This window comes from Syngnathus scovelli, chromosome 2, assembly GCF_024217435.2.
Source record: "Syngnathus scovelli strain Florida chromosome 2, RoL_Ssco_1.2, whole genome shotgun sequence".
In the NCBI taxonomy this organism is placed as follows: Eukaryota; Metazoa; Chordata; class Actinopteri; order Syngnathiformes; family Syngnathidae; genus Syngnathus; species Syngnathus scovelli.
Genome location: NC_090848.1, coordinates 8,206,554 through 8,224,844, shown reverse-complemented (window position 1 = coordinate 8,224,844; position 18,291 = coordinate 8,206,554). Strand labels below are relative to the sequence as shown.

At 39.8% G+C, this 18,291-nt stretch overlaps 3 protein-coding genes across 11 annotated transcripts in view; 1 reads left to right on the top strand and 2 right to left on the bottom strand.

Annotated features, from left to right (window-relative positions):
• Nucleotides 1–95: 95 nt before the first annotated feature.
• Nucleotides 96–8,878, top strand: gdap1l1 (ganglioside induced differentiation associated protein 1-like 1). The gene is made up of 6 exons (XM_049752476.2): nucleotides 96–335; nucleotides 2,433–2,625; nucleotides 4,010–4,183; nucleotides 4,510–4,604; nucleotides 5,394–5,508; nucleotides 5,584–8,878. The coding sequence occupies exons 1-6, from the start codon at nucleotides 153–155 to the stop codon at nucleotides 5,925–5,927; spliced, it is 1,104 nt and encodes a 367-aa protein (XP_049608433.1). The 5' UTR covers nucleotides 96–152; the 3' UTR covers nucleotides 5,928–8,878.
• Nucleotides 8,879–9,269: 391 nt separating this feature from the next.
• Nucleotides 9,270–12,637, bottom strand: fitm2 (fat storage inducing transmembrane protein 2). The gene is made up of 2 exons (XM_049752475.2): nucleotides 12,322–12,637; nucleotides 9,270–11,414 (listed from the first exon to the last, which is right to left on the bottom strand). The coding sequence occupies exons 1-2, from the start codon at nucleotides 12,561–12,563 to the stop codon at nucleotides 10,805–10,807; spliced, it is 852 nt and encodes a 283-aa protein (XP_049608432.1). The 5' UTR covers nucleotides 12,564–12,637; the 3' UTR covers nucleotides 9,270–10,804.
• Nucleotides 12,638–13,572: 935 nt separating this feature from the next.
• The window catches only part of rap1gapa (RAP1 GTPase activating protein a), a 43,875-nt gene continuing 39,156 nt past the window's right edge, over nucleotides 13,573–18,291 (bottom strand). For all 9 annotated transcript variants that reach the window (XM_049752472.2, XM_049752470.2, XM_068649146.1 and 6 more), the window contains 8 exons: nucleotides 18,038–18,147; nucleotides 17,843–17,962; nucleotides 17,439–17,550; nucleotides 16,732–16,843; nucleotides 16,573–16,652; nucleotides 15,505–15,546; nucleotides 15,345–15,392; nucleotides 13,573–15,261 (listed from right to left, as the gene is read on the bottom strand). In XM_049752472.2, the coding sequence (XP_049608429.1) occupies nucleotides 15,538–15,546; nucleotides 16,573–16,652; nucleotides 16,732–16,843; nucleotides 17,439–17,550; nucleotides 17,843–17,962; nucleotides 18,038–18,147 (543 nt within the window). In that variant the 3' untranslated portion in view covers nucleotides 13,573–15,261; nucleotides 15,345–15,392; nucleotides 15,505–15,537. The remainder of the gene's footprint in view (nucleotides 15,262–15,344; nucleotides 15,393–15,504; nucleotides 15,547–16,572; nucleotides 16,653–16,731; nucleotides 16,844–17,438; nucleotides 17,551–17,842; nucleotides 17,963–18,037; nucleotides 18,148–18,291) is intronic.

Genomic DNA, 18,291 nt, shown 5'->3' with positions numbered 1-18,291 from the left:
GCCAGAGATGCTCTGCTCATGCACACCTCCCCTACCCCCCAACCGTGCGGCATCCTCTCGCGATGACCCCCCCTCCCATCCCACTACCCCACCCCACCCATCGCTCCCTCCTCCGGTCGCTCCTCTCCTCCGCACGCTCAAAACGCTCTGTCATGGCGTCTTCCAACCATGTTACCCCCACCAAATGTGGCTGGTGGCCCATCTCGGCGATGGACGGGGACGGCAAAATGACAGACGGGGATGAGTGTGACGACCCTTGCACGGCTGAGCCTAAACCGTTCAACAAAGACAGGCTGGTTTTGTACCACTGGACGCAATCTTTCGCCTCCCAGAAGGTAAGGTAGCAGAAAAATGGAGGCACCTTGGTGCTATGCTACCGTATGTGTGTCTGTTTTGTTTTTTTACGGCGTGTGGTCGTCCATATGCACGGAAAAATATGACTGCAGCTGTGCGCATCTTCCGTTCGACAGATTTTTTTTTGTTTATTTCTTTGGTTGCTATTTTTTCGGCGCTGCAGCAAGGCGCTCATTTCCTCGACGCGTGGTCAGTATTGAACGTGTAGAGACGCGCGCATCCTCCTCCTCCACCTTTCCATTCCGTGTGACTGACAAATGACAGGTTGAATAATTTATTCACATGACGCGCAAAAGCAGCCCCCCGCCCCCCCCTCCTCTGCAGCTGTACGCTCCTCACACATGTCCACAAATACACACTACACGAGAGCATAGGCCTTGATTTGCACTTATGTGATGTGTGTTGCGGAGTACTGGCTCACACGTGAGTGCCGAATGCAAACAGTTGTGTTTTGGCAAGTCTGCGTTGTAAAATTGCGTGCAATGCATATTGAAAATCGTTGTGGTGAGAAGTGACAGATGCTTGGCTACAACATTTTCAGATACCTGAAGATTACCATATTAATTTATTAATTTATGTTCCTTAACGACTCTAGTTTTGCAGCACTGTACTTCCTTCATTTGAAACTAGGTATCGGGGAAATTTGAAATGTCATACCAAAGCCTCAATCACAAAGTGCATCCTTTTCCTATTGCCACGTTACAATGCCACACACATCTTGTTGGTGTTGTAAAATACATTTTGGCTAGAATCAAGTGTAGTGTTGTTAATAATCCCTGCAGTCTCGCTACTAGTGTTCATTCAAACTTGAATATATTTAACACTCTTAAGGCGCACCATTTAATCAATACATTAATGAGAGGTGCAAATTTAGTCTCAAGGCATTTTTCACAACCATGATTAATTCGGTTGCATGCCCTGCCCTACTCAAAATTCAGAATAATCTTTCTTAGATAAAATCAATTTTTGGGTTTTTTTTGCACTCGAGTTGTGTTTATAGTAAGCACATTGAAAACAGTGCATGAATGATGCCTTGACTCACAATCCAGTAGCAATAATGTTAAATACTACAATACAACCTCTGGTAAAAAGTTTTAAAAAGTAAGTACGTGGGTATCTGTGGACAAACAGGATATTGAATAGGCCAGGGGTCATCAAATTAATTCTATATGATTATATGTATATTACCTTTAGCACAATGGTGACCTAATTCCTTAGGAGTTATTTTGGTGGCTTTTTTTTTTTTCTAACCTGGGAGTAAGACACTGTACATCGCGGTAGTCTCGAGGTGGGTTCAATGACTGCTCACAACGAAGGACATCTAAAAAGTACACAGAAAAAGAAAATAACTCATCTAATGCACCAAACAGTCACATCTAATACACCAAGCAGAACAAATTTAGAATTTTTAACAATATTTGACTAAAATCCGAATTATAAGAAGTAATGGCATTATCACACATCAGTACTCAGTATTGGCCAGTACTAATGTAAGTACTTGTACTCGTTTGTAAGCTTTATTCTGTGACTCCTGAGCATCTGAACCACTTGGCACGATGACGAGTGACTAACACGATTACATAACAAAGTGTCGTTGCAGCTTTGTTAGGAATCGCACAAAATCCTCATTCCGACCAATCAGTTCATTTGCAATTGAAACAAACAGAAAATTAAAAAAATAACCGATTTTTTTTGTTATTTGTTTCAATGGCTAACAAGCGTGCATCTTTACTTTTCAGGTTTTATGCTGTATCAATACACTTTGTTGACACTACTTTTGTCACCAAAGTGGTGACAAAATGCAGTGGTGCAATGTGATACAAGTTTTATTTGCTCCGTGACGTTCCTCACTGAAATGAATGGAAATGCAAGAGGTTGGTTAAAAAAAAACAAATTGTGCCGCTCCGTCTTTTGTCATTGGTCTGGGCATTCTCTAACTTGTGCAAAATGAAGAATGACTTTTTTGTTGCCATTTTCCAAACATCACAGATGCTTTTGAAATGCAATTACCCCCCTTTTCTCGCTTTGATAAAATGGCAGCAGTTTCTTTTCAACTGCACAATACTTGATGTTTACAGGTCCGCCTAGTGATCAACGAGAAGGGTCTGGTGTGCGAGGAGAGAGACGTCAGCCTGCCGCTACAGGAGCACAAGGAGCCGTGGTTCATGAGACTCAACCTGGGGGAGGAGGTACCCGTCTTCCTCCATGGCGACAACATCATCAGTGACTACAACCAGATTATAGACTACTTGGAGACCAACTTTGTGGGAGGTAAGATTTCATGTGGATTTTGCAAGTCAAATTGATCAAAATAAGACATTTGCAAACAACTTTTTTTACTTTGGAAAACAATGCCCATCAATCCTGCTTGTGTGATATGGCTTAGCTGTTGTTTTTCACTAAATAATATCAAATAAAAATAATTGTTTAACAAACAGTAATCAAGGATTTCCTTTTTTTCAAATATTTTTTTAATCCAACTAGAATTGTATCTAATTAATGAATGGATTAATTGATAGAATAATCAATTAAAAAAACATTCAATAATGGATACAGTTCATAAAAGCCTGCTCAGGGTGTAGCCTCCCGTTATCTCAAATTCTGTTGCTATAGGCTCACTCGAGACCCGAATGAGAACAAGCGGTATAGAAAATAGATGGATAGATAAATGTGTGTGTATACATTGTTTGCATGCACACACGACTGTAAAGCTTGGGTGGCCCGTCTTATATTATTGTCCATTCAGCCATTATGCTGTTACGTAATCTTCCAGGAGCCTCAGACCAGAAAAGCTGGCCGTTAACCGCACAAGTCCCTTGTCTTCATTTAGTTTGCAGCCATGCATGAAAAGTCCCTTAGTCCATAACCTAAACACTGACCAGAGATTATTCTAAGAGATTCATAAATATTTCTTTCCTCTAAATGTCATGTGACGTCAGATGTCTCAACGTTTTCTTGTCAAGGAAGACAATCTCAAGCACTTGTGTGAATTTTAATATCAGCAGCAGCAGCTACTTTACATTTATGTTCAGGTAATCGGATGGCTGCTTATTTATTTAAAAAGAAAAAGATGAAAAACGACTTCATCTTCCCTTTGCTTGTTCAATTCATTGTGTTGCTTTTTCTGCTGTACCTGCATTGGCCACTGAGGGGCAGAAGTATACAATCATACAAACACAAAACAGTCACCTCTACTCTTAGTGACTCAGACTTCATCTGTTCATGCAGCAAGGCTTGGTTATATGACTGCACCAGTCTGAACCGGTCTGGAAACTATCCCAACTATTAAAACTCCAAGTTGGAGGCATGCCTCAAACTACAAATGGTATCATTCTTAGTTTGGAGTTTATATAGTTGGCTTTTCCACACCTACGAAGCTTGGTGTAGTTCGAACCAAAGCTTGTTGCATAAATCGATGAAGAGGTGAAAAGTCTCCTAAGACAACCAACAGAGTGAAGTTGCGATCGATCCAATGTCCTAAGAATGAAATGACCTAGATGAATGAGAACATTCACAAGCATCTGTGAGTCCCACTGGCAGAGCTAGAGGCAGGGCCATGGGGGGCACTGCCCCCCAACCCCCTCCTTGGAATATTCCTGGCCGGATGCCAGGCCAGACCATTGACATTTGTGTTGTATTAATTTCCCACCTGCAGACTCGGTGGCTCAGCTGATTCCGGCGGCAGACTCACCAGTTCATGAGCGCGTGCACCAGTACCGGCAGTTGCTGGATGGCCTTCCCATGGACGCGTACACGCACGGCTGCATCCTCCATCCGGAGCTCACCACCGACTCTATGATCCCAAAGTACGCCACTGCTGAAATACGTCGTAAGTGAAGCCAACTTGCAGGGATATGTCCTTTTTAGGATGGAAACATCCGGCTGAATTTCTGTTACGTTTGAACTAAACGTCCACGTGAAATTAAGCTGGGGAATTTGGGGTAATTAAAATTACAAATCACTGTTCTGCTAAATGTACTTCTTGGAATTACTAGGAGCCATGCGCTTGACACAGTCCACAGCATCTAATTTTCAAAATAAATCAAATAATTTTTGTTTAGTTTCGCCATGTAAAGCAAATGGCCCACTGGAGCCTTGCGCATCATTAGGCTCCATGCACTCCAGTATTTGTATGTCGTGTGTTTACGCCTGCAGGGCATTTGGTCAACGCAGCAACGGAACTAATGAAGTTAGACCACGAGGAGCCCCAACTTACGGAACCCTATCTGTCCAAGCAGAAGAAGCTCATGGTCAGTTCAGTGCATGAATGCTTCATTTTTTCATATACGTTTTTGGTTTTGTCAATAAAATACCTCCCTCCAATGATGGGCAAATGAAGCTTCAAGACGAGTCATGAACCCATTGTTGTGTTTACTTAGACCTCTAGATGGCACTCTCTGTTCACCGAAGAGCTGAAAGCCCACTGACTTGCCATTTCTGAAAACCTTCACTTTAAACCAACATTGCCATCTAGAGGAGCGAAAGAATACAACAACTGGTTCACGAAGCTTCATTTTCCAATCACTACCTGCCTGTTTCATTTTTGACACAATACCTTCAAATTGACTTCATTTTTTGTTACATTACAATTGTAATTCATTTAACCTACATCTTTTTGTCTCTGAACCAAGCTCATGCTTAGCCTGTCACTTTTTGTACTTGTTCATTCGCCATGACGTCACACGTTCTTCCAGGTGGAAAAAGCCGTGCTTTGACTGCGCCACAAGTAAACAAATGCTTCTGTGTCATTTCAACAAGGCAGAGCACGAGAGTAAGCAGGCCCAATAGCTTAAATAATTTCTTCTCCACCGCTGTAGTTTGAATGCGTGAAATGTTAGTCAAAAACATGATGTTTCAAAGAGGTATATTGATTCGAACAGAAAATTAATCTGAATGGATTTCAACAGGTAAGTTGATTCAATAATGGAAATTTATATACTAAGCGCGATCACTGAGGGACTGGCTAATTACTCGACATTATCGTTCCTCCTCCTTGATGCGTGGATGTTTTTTTTAACTTTCTATATGACAATCGACAGGCGAAGATTTTGGACCATGACAATGTCAACTACCTGAAGAAAATCCTGGGAGAGTTAGCCATGGTTTTAGATCAAGTGGAAGCCGAACTGGAGAAAAGGAAACTGGAGTACCAAGGTAGGCAGGCACGACGCCTCTCCGTCCCGGTGACAAACGTCGGCAACAGCGCAGCACTGTCGTTTCCCCTCGCAGGTCAAAAGTGTGAGTTGTGGCTATGCGGACCTGACTTTACACTAGCCGATATCTGCCTGGGAGCCTTGCTGCACAGGCTCAAGTTCTTGGGACTTTCTAAGAAGTACTGGGAGGACGGCAGTCGACCCAACCTGCAGTCCTTTTTTCTGCGCGTGCAAAAACGCTACGCTTTCCGAAAGGTCCTGGGCGACATCCACACGACGCTCCTGTCGGCCGTCCTGCCCAACGCCTTCCGAATGGTCAAAAAGAAGCCGCCCTCCTTCTTCGGGGCCTCCTTTCTAATGGGATCCCTCGGCGGGATGGGCTACTTTGCCTATTGGTTTTTAAAAAAGAAATACATGTAGTGAATGTTCTCTCGGTGTGTTCAATGTCTGTGTATACGTGTGACATTTTCCGTAACATTTGACAACGGCAGGAAAACCGTACTGAATATAGAAAACAATATTTACCGGGGCGAGTAAAGAGACAGTGTGTGAAAACATTCCATAATAAGATTTCTTGACTGCACATTTTCGGGCACTCGCGGCCTTCGTCGAGCTCATTTGCTCTTGTGTTTGACCTCTGTTGAAGTCACGCAAACGGTTCTCTTAATACTACACTCCAATCAAACTGGTCTCACGCACACACACACACACACAAGGGTTAAGTGACCTTGGCATGCCGCGATCCATCGTCATTACTCATAGCTGCTAAAAGCATTAAGCCACAGGAAAACTGTATCACTTTCGAATCTGGGCCCGTGTCCAAAACACAAGCTTATGACAGAAATGTATTTATAAAACATCTTAAGCCTTGAAAGTTCTTAGAAACTAAAAAGTGCTTGGGGGAAAGGAGAACTTTTCAAAAGCTTACAGTACAAGTTGTTTTCAGTGTTTCACAAAAGGAAAATTCATTTTGAAAATTTTAAATTGCTATAATAAGAATTAAATGTCATAGATAACTGGTAAATTGTGACTAAATTGAAGAGCACATTTTTCCATGAAAAAAATATCACGATGCAAAAAAATGACTTTTATTTTATCTTAGGTTATTGTATTGCCCACTTAATGCTCTATAATTGTTTTTCATCACATAAACATTTTTCCGAAAACGTTTTGGCCTTTATTCTTGAAAAACTGACTTTACCCTAAAAAAAAAACATATTCTTGAAAGAGCGCCACTTTAATAAACTAAATTATCTTAAACAGTTTTAAGACTTTTTCACCTTTTGAATACGCGTTATTCCATGAAAAAACTTTGTTCATGTAAGAGTCCAACTCTTGAAATAATTTATTATTGTACAATACATTTTTCCCCTCAAAAAAGCATGAATTTATTCTTATAAGACTCCCACTTAATTTTCATATTTATTTTAAACTCAAATCTGAAAGAACTCATCATCGTTATGGATACGGGCCCTCGTACTTACTCTAAAGATAAAAAGTGGCGTGTAACTATATACAAGAACATGACTAAGCGCCGTTTCCTAACATACCAGCTGTACATGTGCAACACACGCACACACACACACTCACGTCCTCTTGGTTGATGTGAGCACTAGAGATGAAATCACACCGTACACTCTCTGCAGCCACCAAGCTTGGGGGTTTGCGTTTCCTCGCTAATTTTGTGCTGCGTGGAGGGGGAAAAACACAAAAGGGCACGTCCTCTTCCACGCGTGTGTAAATGTCTGGATCCCCAGCAATAATGAGCAGGAAAAATGAATGAATTCCGTCCGCTGCTGCTTGTTTGTCTTTGGGTTTTTATTTGCAGTCGTAATGTCAATATCGCGGCAATGATGAAGAGTTTGGTGACTGTCATTTCTGACCTTGATTGAGTTATACTGTATGCCACCTCTGAAAATGACTCAAGGCACACCATCACACAAAATACATAGTGTTGCTTTGAGACACTACATTGACTTTTTGGAGCTAAAAACGTTTTGGCTGATATGTTGTTTTGACTTACAGATAGGCCTGCAACTAACGATTGTTTTAATAATTAAATGATTTAATATTTTAACCCCCATCCCTTAAAAAACAGGACATTATTTTAAATTGACTGTAGACATGTATTGTTGACAGGGAGAAATTCCAAAGATTTTGACACTTTTTAAATGAAACAAGGTCTGTTTTGGGGATGGCAGTTATTTCTTAAATTATTCTTTTTTTGTATCTGATCCATCAATTAATCTAAAAAAAAGTAATCAAACTGATTAATTATTAAAATAATTAGTTGCTGCCCTATTTTTCTATAAAGAACGATATTAAATTTCAGTTTTAAGAATTACTTTTGGAACAGATTAATATCATTTCCATTTATTCCATTGAGAAAAGATAATTTGAAATGCGTATCTTGAGTTATGAAGTCGATTAAACCAGTGTCTCAAAGCACCAAAATAATCAATTCACGCACTAACTTATTTGGTGTAAAAGTCTGAACACTTTGCTGCATTCTTCTGGCAACGGGTGGACAAACCGGTTACTTAAATGGAAGCATTTCATTGCTGTCCCTGTCACTGGTATGTTAATGCAAGACTAATCACATGACCTCTGCCACACTTACAACTCAGACATTTGCATCGACACACTATTCAACTTGTGTATGGTGGAGCAAAGTGCTCCTGCACAAGGAGCAGCAAATTGATGGCACAATGTGGCAAGGTGGTTTTAGCTTGCTTGAGAGTGTGACTTTAGTTTTGGAATCACAGCTGCGATCAGAATAATAGCGGTGCGTTTAAAACTTTTGATTCTGAATCCAAGCATAGAAAAAAATCATCACATCAAAATCTGTTGAGATTTTGCTTTCCTGCGAATCACTGAGCAAATATCTAGTTGTATTTGAGCTTCACTTCTATGCTCATTAGTGGACTTGGATTTAATATCGTTCAGGTTTCGATTTGGAATCGAATGTGCAGCATTTGAAGTGTTTGCGAGAATGGAAATAAAAGCAATTGTTAGGATATTGAGTCACTTTTTAAAAGGCACCGCAACTATTATTCTGAACACAATGTCGATATTTGCAACACTCCATGGACAAAGCGCGCGTACATTCATTTTATTTCCTGGTTTGGTTTTGATTCCGCCTCTTGACAAGGCCAGGAACTTCGTGCGTCACGCACACACAATCGAGAGATTATACTTGTGATTGTGGCCGTTCAATCTCACAATAATATATGTTTATTTTCTACCTTTTATTTTTTTATATTTATATATATGCATTTATTTATGGTGCTTTTTATGATGTTTGTTCATAAGCCTTAATTTATTCTGTTGCCATCAATGAAAAATAAATACTTTAAAAAAGTACAGAAAAAGTGTTTTCACTTTGGTAGTCTTCATGAGTGTTTAGTAAATATTTCATTGGGATGAAATGCTAAGAGTGCTGTCACATTAACGATCAAATTTGACTTTTTAATTTACTTCAGCGTTGATCAACCTATTAGTAACATTGTTGGGGCTTGAGTCATGTCACTGAGCAATCAGCTTCATGTACTAGTATAACAAATAATATTCAGTGGCAAATGGACCTTTTTTGTCTTTTCACTGTTATATATATGTATTTATTATTTCTAGAGTTAAGGTTTTGGGTGTAATTTAATATCTGTTTAGCATCATCTTTAAATGTGATCTTATTAAAAATGATAAAGGCATGCAGCACAACCACCATCATTAAAATTGAATAAAATTACAAAAGATTGAACAATATCAATTCATTTAAACCTTTAATACAAGGTTTTGGCACCTGCAGGTGTGTAACAAGAAAATATTTTCTTGACAGTTTGATGAAGCTCAAAGTATGTAATACAAATGAAAGTACTACTTGACTTGTACTAGTAATTGCATATATATATATTTTGCTCTTTCTATGAAAAAAACCCAAGATGGTCCCAAAGCCGAAAACACAGACCGTGGACAAGTGCAAGCGTCGTCTTTTCACCCAGCTTGACATAAACTTCATCATGCAAAGCAGCACAACACAAATTATTTCTCAAACTGATACAGAAAACTCCCAATATTATTTGATGTTCATCTGCGATGATACCCGAGGCCAGCCAGTCAAAAATGAAAGAAAAAGGCAACAAAGACAATGCATTGGGATGCAAGTCTTGTGTGAACCAGTGGACCAGCCTACAGCCACACAACAACTTTGCAGCAATTTGCCACAGGTCTAACAGAACGTTCCCGGCCTAGCATCATCTTTTGGCATGTTGGTGCGAATGTTAAAGTGACACATCAGCAGCCAAGCTCAGCACATCATTTGCATTTTTAATCAAATCATTTGTAAGGGCAATGTTATAAAATGACTTAGAAGTGGTTTCGTATCACACTAGACATGCAACAGTTAATATATAAAAAAAACTAATCAATTATCAACTTAATCAACAACCATTGTGACAATCGATTAATTGTGTAGAGTCTAGAGACTTTATTCAACTTAAATTTGTCTAAATACTCATGATTTCAGCCTCTCAAGAGTAAATATTCCCCAATTTCACAAGTGTTTCACAAAAGCATCTTTTGTGTTAACATCTGCCATCAACAGATTTCCCTTTCAGAAACACTCAGCCACATTTCTGTTCATTTCTGAACATGTTAGCTCAAACCAGAAAATAATCAAAATCAATTTGTGCATCTCCTGCATTGTCACATTGAAACATAGTATAGGGATGGAATCTCCCCCCCACCCCCACATATGATTCACTGTTTCATTGATTACTAAGCAATCTTTAGCGTTTTGTTTTCTATAGATTAGGTCGAACAAAATTTTCTGTACTCAAACTGGGCTTTGGCACCATCGTGTGGCAGGCAGCTTGTTGCCAAAGAACTATGTTTATGTGACACATCAGGAGTTGAGTTTGACACTCAGGTTACATTTGCTCAAAATCAAATCAGTAAGCCATTTACTTGTATGACAACATTGGAAGCCCGCTATTGAAGTGTTCTGGGATCAGAGTTCGTGGTCTATTTAAACTATCAAAATAGGCAGCATTTTTTTCTTAAAAAATATCTGGAGGGTCAATTACATTACGATTTTCAGTAATGGGGATTACTGTAGTGTCATATACAATTACAATCAAAAGCTAAGTAATACTGCTTCAGCAGGATTACCACGTGTATGTCTTTGATAAAAACTACAGTGCTTTGCTCTTAGATCTTACATCCAACGTTGTTCTGTACGCAACGACCTCTGAATAACTTAAATAAGAGTGTAGTGTATCAATACAAGAGCGGGGGCACAGCTAGGCGTGTTGTTTCTGTCCTTTGAGCTGGGACTGTGGCGGGAGACCCGGTGACAGCGCTTTGAGGTACCAAAAGCGATATGTCAAGAACCACACCAGCAGCCCGCTCGCAGTGCCCAGCACCTTGTGAGACATGTCGTGGAAGTAAACCGAGGTGCAGAGGAACATCCACATCCAGATGATGACTATGAGGTTAAGCGCCACGTACAGAAGGTTAAGGACACCCCTCGGTAGCGCAGACATACTCGCTGTCTTCAGAGAGGCCATGGGCGCCGTTTCCTCCACGATTAAGAGGGCGGAGTACGTCAAGATGAAGGAGTGCCCCGATATGTCAAAGCCGTGCCAGTGGAGCCCGGCGCGCCGGCATTCGGCTTTGGACGAAAATTGACTGTTCTTCACGTCCATGGAGTCGGTTTGATAACAAGAGCCAGTCACGTCCTCGATGTAGAAAAAGGTCTCGGTGCACACGTACCATACGGCCGTGGCTACCACCAGAGAGAGGAGCCGTCTGCCCAGGTAGACAGCGTTCCGGCTAAAAGCCGTGTTGGAGAGGAGGATGAAGGGAGTGAGCAGCAGCAGCGTCCATCCCCACGACACTTTGACAAAATAGCTGTAAGATGAATAAGAGGATGCTTATACTCATTCAGCCTTCCTATATGGGAGGTAAAAGCTTTGCACGCATGTTCTTATGCAAATAGAACTGCTAATCTCAAAAATCACAAACAGCAAGGTTTGAGGCCAGAAATCAAATGGCAGGTTTTGTTATACAACAATAATTTGGCGGTGCTATTCTACCATTAATGTTACCTAGAACCAGTAATACTTAACAGGAAAATGTTTTCAAGAGGGAAGGTTAAAACAAAACAACAGAAATAATGTGGCTGTAACTTTGGACAACCTCGTAAAACTGCAGACATAGCTGTGATCGGAATAATTAAATTCATTTTGATGGGAATCAGCACACACCTGCCACAATTTTAAAGTATATCTGCAAGTGTAAATCCCAAATACTGCTTCTCCAGGGCTGAAGTATCAGTGAGTGTTTTGCTGTGTCCACGAATGAGAGGAGTCAAATGCATAGGTCAAACTTTATGTCCATAAAATGTACATAAAGTTTGACATCAGGTCTGTACGTGACTAGTAAAGATGATTATTATTCTTCCCTCCACCTTAGCTGGTTCAAGCTAAAACATAAAAAACAGCCCCAAATCAAGCTGCATAAAGCAGAAAGGTGATTCACTTCCACACAATTTGCTTTCCGTTCATGCATGATGACCTCTCGCAGGTAAATTTAACGTTTTGTTGGAGCACACCAACGAAGGTACTAAGTGACCCCCAACTTTTGAAAAGTAGTGTAAGTATATAAACTAGATATATCTAAATATACACCAATTATAGAAACAATACACGCAATACAAGTCAATACTCATCCAGTTAAAAGTTGAATGATTTCTATCAGGGACTGCCCTGACCTCAGCAGGCTAAACAACAAATTAGCCATCTTTAGCTCTACTCACACGTTCAGGAAATTTCTTCTGCTGCTAAAATACGTCTCCGGCACGAGCTGGAGCTCTTTGAGAATGGAACCCACGACTGCAATTAGCAAAAACATCCACGGGAATTTGTGTCTGACGGCTGGTATCCTCCAAAGAGTCACCAAGTTACATACAACGACGTCCACCGCCGCCATGTTGACAACTTCGCCCGGGATGGACTTATTCTGCGTTTTGCTTGACGTGATAACGCGTGCATGGCGCATTACTGCCGTCTGGTGGTGACGATTTGAATGGCACGCATTCACAGGTACAGGACACTGGACGCCTGAATGCTCGCGGTTTGGCACCCACGGATTCGCTTTTTCATTCTTTGGGGGGAATGTTTTGTTTTCTTTTGTTTTTCTTTTGTTGTAAGGTGCCCCCCAATTCTCCTCCCATGTCACTGGATTTTTTTTTATTATTTGGGGGTAAAATTTACTGTGCTCTATACTTTTTTTTCCCCCAACAATGATTGTGCACTTCCTAACTAGACGTGTGTCAAAAATGCCAATTTTAAGATAGACATTGTGCACACATATTTGTTTTTTTATTGAACCAATGTGCACAAGCGTATCGACATTTATTTTCATTTTCAAATGCTTATAGAAAAGATCCACTGCTCAACTACAAAATTAACCACATATGGTACAGTGAATCACCAACCCCCACCCAGGTTTAAATGGCTAACTTGCATAAAAAAAAAATCCCATTCAAAGTTGCCACTAAACTGCTGAACAGAAAAACAACATTTAATGCAAGAACTCATTTTGTGCATATTTTCACCCAAATCTACTTACTCAAATATTTTTACATTTATGTTTCAAACAAAGTTAAGGGTTTAACACCTGGGACTTTTTTTTAACATAGCAATAACATTTTCAATCCAAATAGATGTAGGATTTACTATTACGTTTGAAAGTTAGGGTTGTATGTAGGAAGCTGTTATCTCCAAGTGTGATGGCCTTTTTTGGTTGCCAGAATTAGAAAAACAGAACTGATATGACTTGCAAACGGAAGTTGAATTGTGGGTTACGGGCCACAGTGAATTTGAATACATGCTGAAAATGTTTCATAAAAAGTCAGCTTTTTTTCATTCTCTCATTTAAACTGCATGCCATCTTCCATGTGGCACAGTCGTACAACTGAGTAAGCTGCACTTTTCTTTCCAATATGGAGGCATTTTTGACAGCTGATATTTGATGTGTCAATAAGAATACGCTGACCAACGCAAACCAACGTAGCATGGGATTTATTTACAATAAAAACAACAACAAACATTTGCTTCATGAACTATACTTGTTTGTGGTAAGGCAACTGAAATAATCCAGATAATGTACAGATCCTCCCTTTTACACAATAGCCAGAAAATTATTTAGAATCAATATCCAAAAGCTCTCAAAAATACAATTTTAAATGTACAGAGCTGAATAATAATGCACTGTAGATTTGGTCAAGCCTTTTTAAATTTTGCACCCCCCATTTTTTATTTTATTTGCACAATCAGCAGTTGAATTGGGAATATTTTTTCCAACTTCAAAGCCAATAAAAATTCATTGTTTTAAATTTCTTCTACTGAGTAAGGAGTTGACCCCTGAAGTGTTTCACAGTTTAAAACATTCAAATTCATGCCAAGGAAAAAGAACATCGCCATCTAGATGGACGTCACTCCAGAATCAACTCAATCAATAAATAAAACATTCAAAGAAAACCAAACTGGAAAATTAAATAAAAAGTGGTCAAGAAACACAAAGCATTAAAACAAGTCAATGGTGCATGCTTCCAAATTCCAAACAGCATATATTGGCTGTACTGCACCGACTCGTTGGGATCTTGTACTGCCTTTCATCATTGGCTGCAGGAGGTTTGATTCCATTAAAAGAAATACAGTGGTGCCTTAAAATACAAGTTTAATTACTTCGGTGACCACTCCATAATTATCTCTCCCCGTTGAAACGAATGGCCTCCCGAACCCCCTAAAATGTTTTCTTATCAGAAAAATAGCACTATATAATATCATAAAACAAAAGAGCAGTAGCGTAATTACAAGGAATATAAATAGGTAAACAGTTAAGCGCATCATAACTTAATGCTTCAATTCAATACGCGCTACTGTTCTCGCTGAAGTGACCACCTTGGCCGCCAGAGGGCAGTACAATACAGACAAATGAAGAGTCAAAGCTAACCTCGGTGTGATATAACAAGCCGCTTTAATATTACAGTGGGCCTCAACTATTTGCCAAAGGAAAAGAAAAATCACCCAAATGAAAACTGTATCTTGAAATAAGTAGGGTAACTTGACTCAAGGCACCACTGTATAGCTATAATGCTGGAAAACCAGTTTGGGTATTTGTCTACAGATGTCAATAACTGCTTTTATTGATAATATACTCTAATTTTATTTATTCTAGGATGTCCAGTAACATAAGGCAAAGAGACTGCAGACAAAAACTAGCCTTTCAGCTAACGAGTGACTTCACATTTATTACAGTGTTAATTTCCGTACACTGTCCCTTTTAAAAATAAAAGAATATGAATTTGAATTAAACCAGATTAAAACCCGCACGATCATTTTGACACAGAATTTTCACAGCCCCCTTCATACCCTGTGGAGTTGGAACATCCAAGAACACAAAGTCAAACGTGTTACGCATTAAGACAGAACAGATTGCGGGAACCATGAGTGCACATTCATACCTCAGTGACAAAGAAACGAGTGCCACGAAATCACACTGTGCCAAAGTTTGGCCCTCCTGGCGCGTCTCTCGCCATATGTGAATGTGGCATGCTGCAACCTTCACCAAACAGCTGTCAGGTGAGGAACCGTGCCCGATACTCGTTGCTTTTCTCCCGTGTTCGGCACATCGGTCATAGCCAACGCCTGCACTGGCTCATTTCCCGGAGGGACTGTGATTGATGGGAATGCTTTGGAACAGGAGAAAAACACAATCGTAAGCCAAAAGTTGCACAGAAAAATAAATAACAGTCTAACGGAATGACGATCCAACCTGAAGATGGAAATCCGCAATGCGAGCAGGTGGGACGAGCTAACAGTTCTGCACAAAAAGTAATTAAAGCACAATGAGAGCAAGACTCGACAGACAGCGGTGCCTTGAGATACAAGTGACTTTTTCTGATTTGTTTTTGCTGTGGCTTGCGAGCACAAACCTGAGATACGAGCGCTGTACGATGGCAGTGAACTCAACTCAACTAAACAAAAAACAAAGAGAATTACATGTTGCATATATCAAACAACCATACAGATTTAAGTCCTTTAGCTTAATGCTGCCACACAATGGGAAATGCCATTGACTGGCTAAAATTTAGCATGGACACTCAGCATGCAATACCCCTTAAGGCAATGGATATTTCAACATCAACAGTGCAGCAACACATGTAGACAGAAAATATGACAATACCCCAAAGCATAGATTATTTATCTTTTGCAAGGAGCAGTTAACGAGGCCACATTAATTGTGATACTATTCTTAAATATTTGCATCTGAACGACGTCTTATACTGCCCCTGGCAGGCACACTAAATGAAGCAGTACAGAAAAAATGAATAAAAGCATGTAATTATGCTGCACAAATATTTTTCATTCTTTTTAATTATGTTATTACACTTTTTTTTATTTGAGGAAGAGTATAATGGAGTGTGACTTTCCTCATCAAAAATAGCACTCCAAGCATTTTAGTCAACAGACTAATGCCATTTCCATTCATTTCAATAAAGAAAGAGCTTGCTTTGAATTACAAATATAGTGACGAAACAGATTAAATTCATATCTCAAGGTACCACTGCATACTGTGAAAGTTTTCATCATGACGTTACACATGCAGCATTTCCGGGTGGCAAAAGCTCAAGATTCTTCCTTGTAAACAAATCCGTGACATGTCATTTCAACAAGGCAGGACCATTGATGAAACATACGAAATGGACTGGATGAGGATTTTGGTCTTTTTGTAGTTTGAATGCGCGAAATGTCAATCGGAAAGAAGATTTTACAAAAACTAAATTGTTTCCTTAGGGAGAAGGAACGAAATTAGGGTAATCGTTTACATTTCAACGACTTCAGTTGTTAAAGCAAAAAACATCTGAAATAATTAGAATAATTTAGGGACAGATTAATTAACTGAGATTTCTGTTGGAGGAATTCAATCAGGATTCCCCTCACTCACATCTTTTGCCGGATTAATTTGGATATTAGCAAAGAATAAGACCGGGTAGACTCACCGATGACGACTGATGATCGTGAGGTCGCTCGAATTTGATGCGGATGTCTGTTCCTTTCCCCCGCTCACTTTTAGCAGGACCTGACCAATTGATTAGCACACACATAGCATTATTGTGTATATGTGAATAATAAAATGCCAATACATTTAATGTTCAAACCTGGCGAGCTGCCGCGGCTGTTGGTACTGGCACTGCTCGCGCTGTCGTCCAGCCACGTGCTGTATGTGAGAGAGTCCCGCTTGTGTGGTGTCCCGGCAGATGACAAACTCTCCTAACCGATCGCAGGCCACAAGAAACACACATCAGGTGAAATGCACTGAACAATTCTTCAAAAAGAGGCTTCAAGCTTTTAAATGCCATTCCAAGTTGAAATTTACTATCAAACTAGACATTAAGACACCTTGTGTATTCAAAACAGCCACATGGCTTTGCTCTCAGAAAGGCTGAATATCTTAATTCTTAAAAACAATGCAAAACACAATAGACGGGGCTAGTAAATAGCATCTAGGTCGAGCTGTTGAAGCCTTTCAAGCAAAGGCTATTTGAGCACAAATGGTGCATCAACACATGTGGACAGGCAATATTACAATACTCACAGGCATATTTTTTTATCCTCTGCAATAAACAATTAACGTCACTGCCGCTCACCAAGTAATTTTGATTGTGTCAATGTTTATTCATTATTAAAATGTTATGTTTTTTAGGGAGGTAAGATGAAACGGATTCATTATTGTTCATAGATGTCTAATTAAGAGTATGAACCAAATGTTTATGTTTGAATGGCGTACCTTTCTAAAATGTGGTTTCTTAAGACTTTTTTACTAGCACCTTCCATCATTTTGCTGCATAAGGAACACAGAACTCACCATGCCCGTGTCATAATCCTCCACCACCTCGTTTTCCTCCACCACGCTGGCAAAGCTGCTAGCGTTTGACGAGGAGCGCGAAAGGTCATTGGCCTCGGGGATAGATGGGGCCCTGCCGCACAAAAAAACTACATGTTGCGTTCAACCGCAAAACTGCCACATCATTTGATTTTTCCATTTTATGATGGAAATCCAAAATCGAAAAATCCAAATGATGCTTATGTGAGATTTCTTTGCGTTTTTGTTTTTTAGTCTATCATTAAAATTTTTTTCAAAAATAACTATGTTAAGACTTCATTGGCAAATTAAAATATTTTCATCATCATTACTATTTCCAAAGCAAGTCTTTTTCACTACATGGGCCAAAAAATAATACCTGACCTCACCAAGATCAGAGGTCATACCTGTTTTTGGTGGTAGTGAGCGCCTCAGGTGAGCTCTGATTAGATGAGTTGTCCGATTTCTGGTCCTGAGAGACATGGCCGCTGTCGGGGGTCTTTTGGGTGTTCGGGGAATTCTCTCTGCTGCTCCGTCAGACACAAGGAATATGAATACTTCTGTGATAGTGTTTGAGCCAAGATTATGTCTTCAAATTGCACCTTTTCTCCTGCACTTCCTGAATATTTTCAATCCCGATGGCACTACTTCGCCTGGAGCTGAAGGGACCAGACTTTTTCCTGGTGGGGCTTTTCCCTGGAATAATCAAAGACTGCCAGGGAAGAGAGAAACAGAAATCACAAACTTAGAGTACTCATTATTTTACATTATTATTATAAATATCTGCTTCTTCATAAAATGACTCTCTTTCATGCAGCTAATTAAGACAACCAAAATATTAGACAGCATCAGTCAA

Excerpts from the sequence above, each read along its gene's own strand:
- fitm2 (XM_049752475.2), bottom strand. The coding sequence starts at position 12,563 with ATGCGCCATGCACGCGTTATCACGTCAAGCAAAACGCAGAATAAGTCC. Across the intron at positions 11,415-12,321 it reads AGAAGAAATTTCCTGAACGT|CTATTTTGTCAAAGTGTCGT; the intron begins GTGAGTAGAGCT and ends TTCATCTTACAG.
- gdap1l1 (XM_049752476.2), top strand. The coding sequence starts at position 153 with ATGGCGTCTTCCAACCATGTTACCCCCACCAAATGTGGCTGGTGGCCC. Across the intron at positions 2,626-4,009 it reads GGAGACCAACTTTGTGGGAG|ACTCGGTGGCTCAGCTGATT; the intron begins GTAAGATTTCAT and ends TCCCACCTGCAG. Across the intron at positions 4,184-4,509 it reads CGCCACTGCTGAAATACGTC|GGCATTTGGTCAACGCAGCA; the intron begins GTAAGTGAAGCC and ends TTACGCCTGCAG.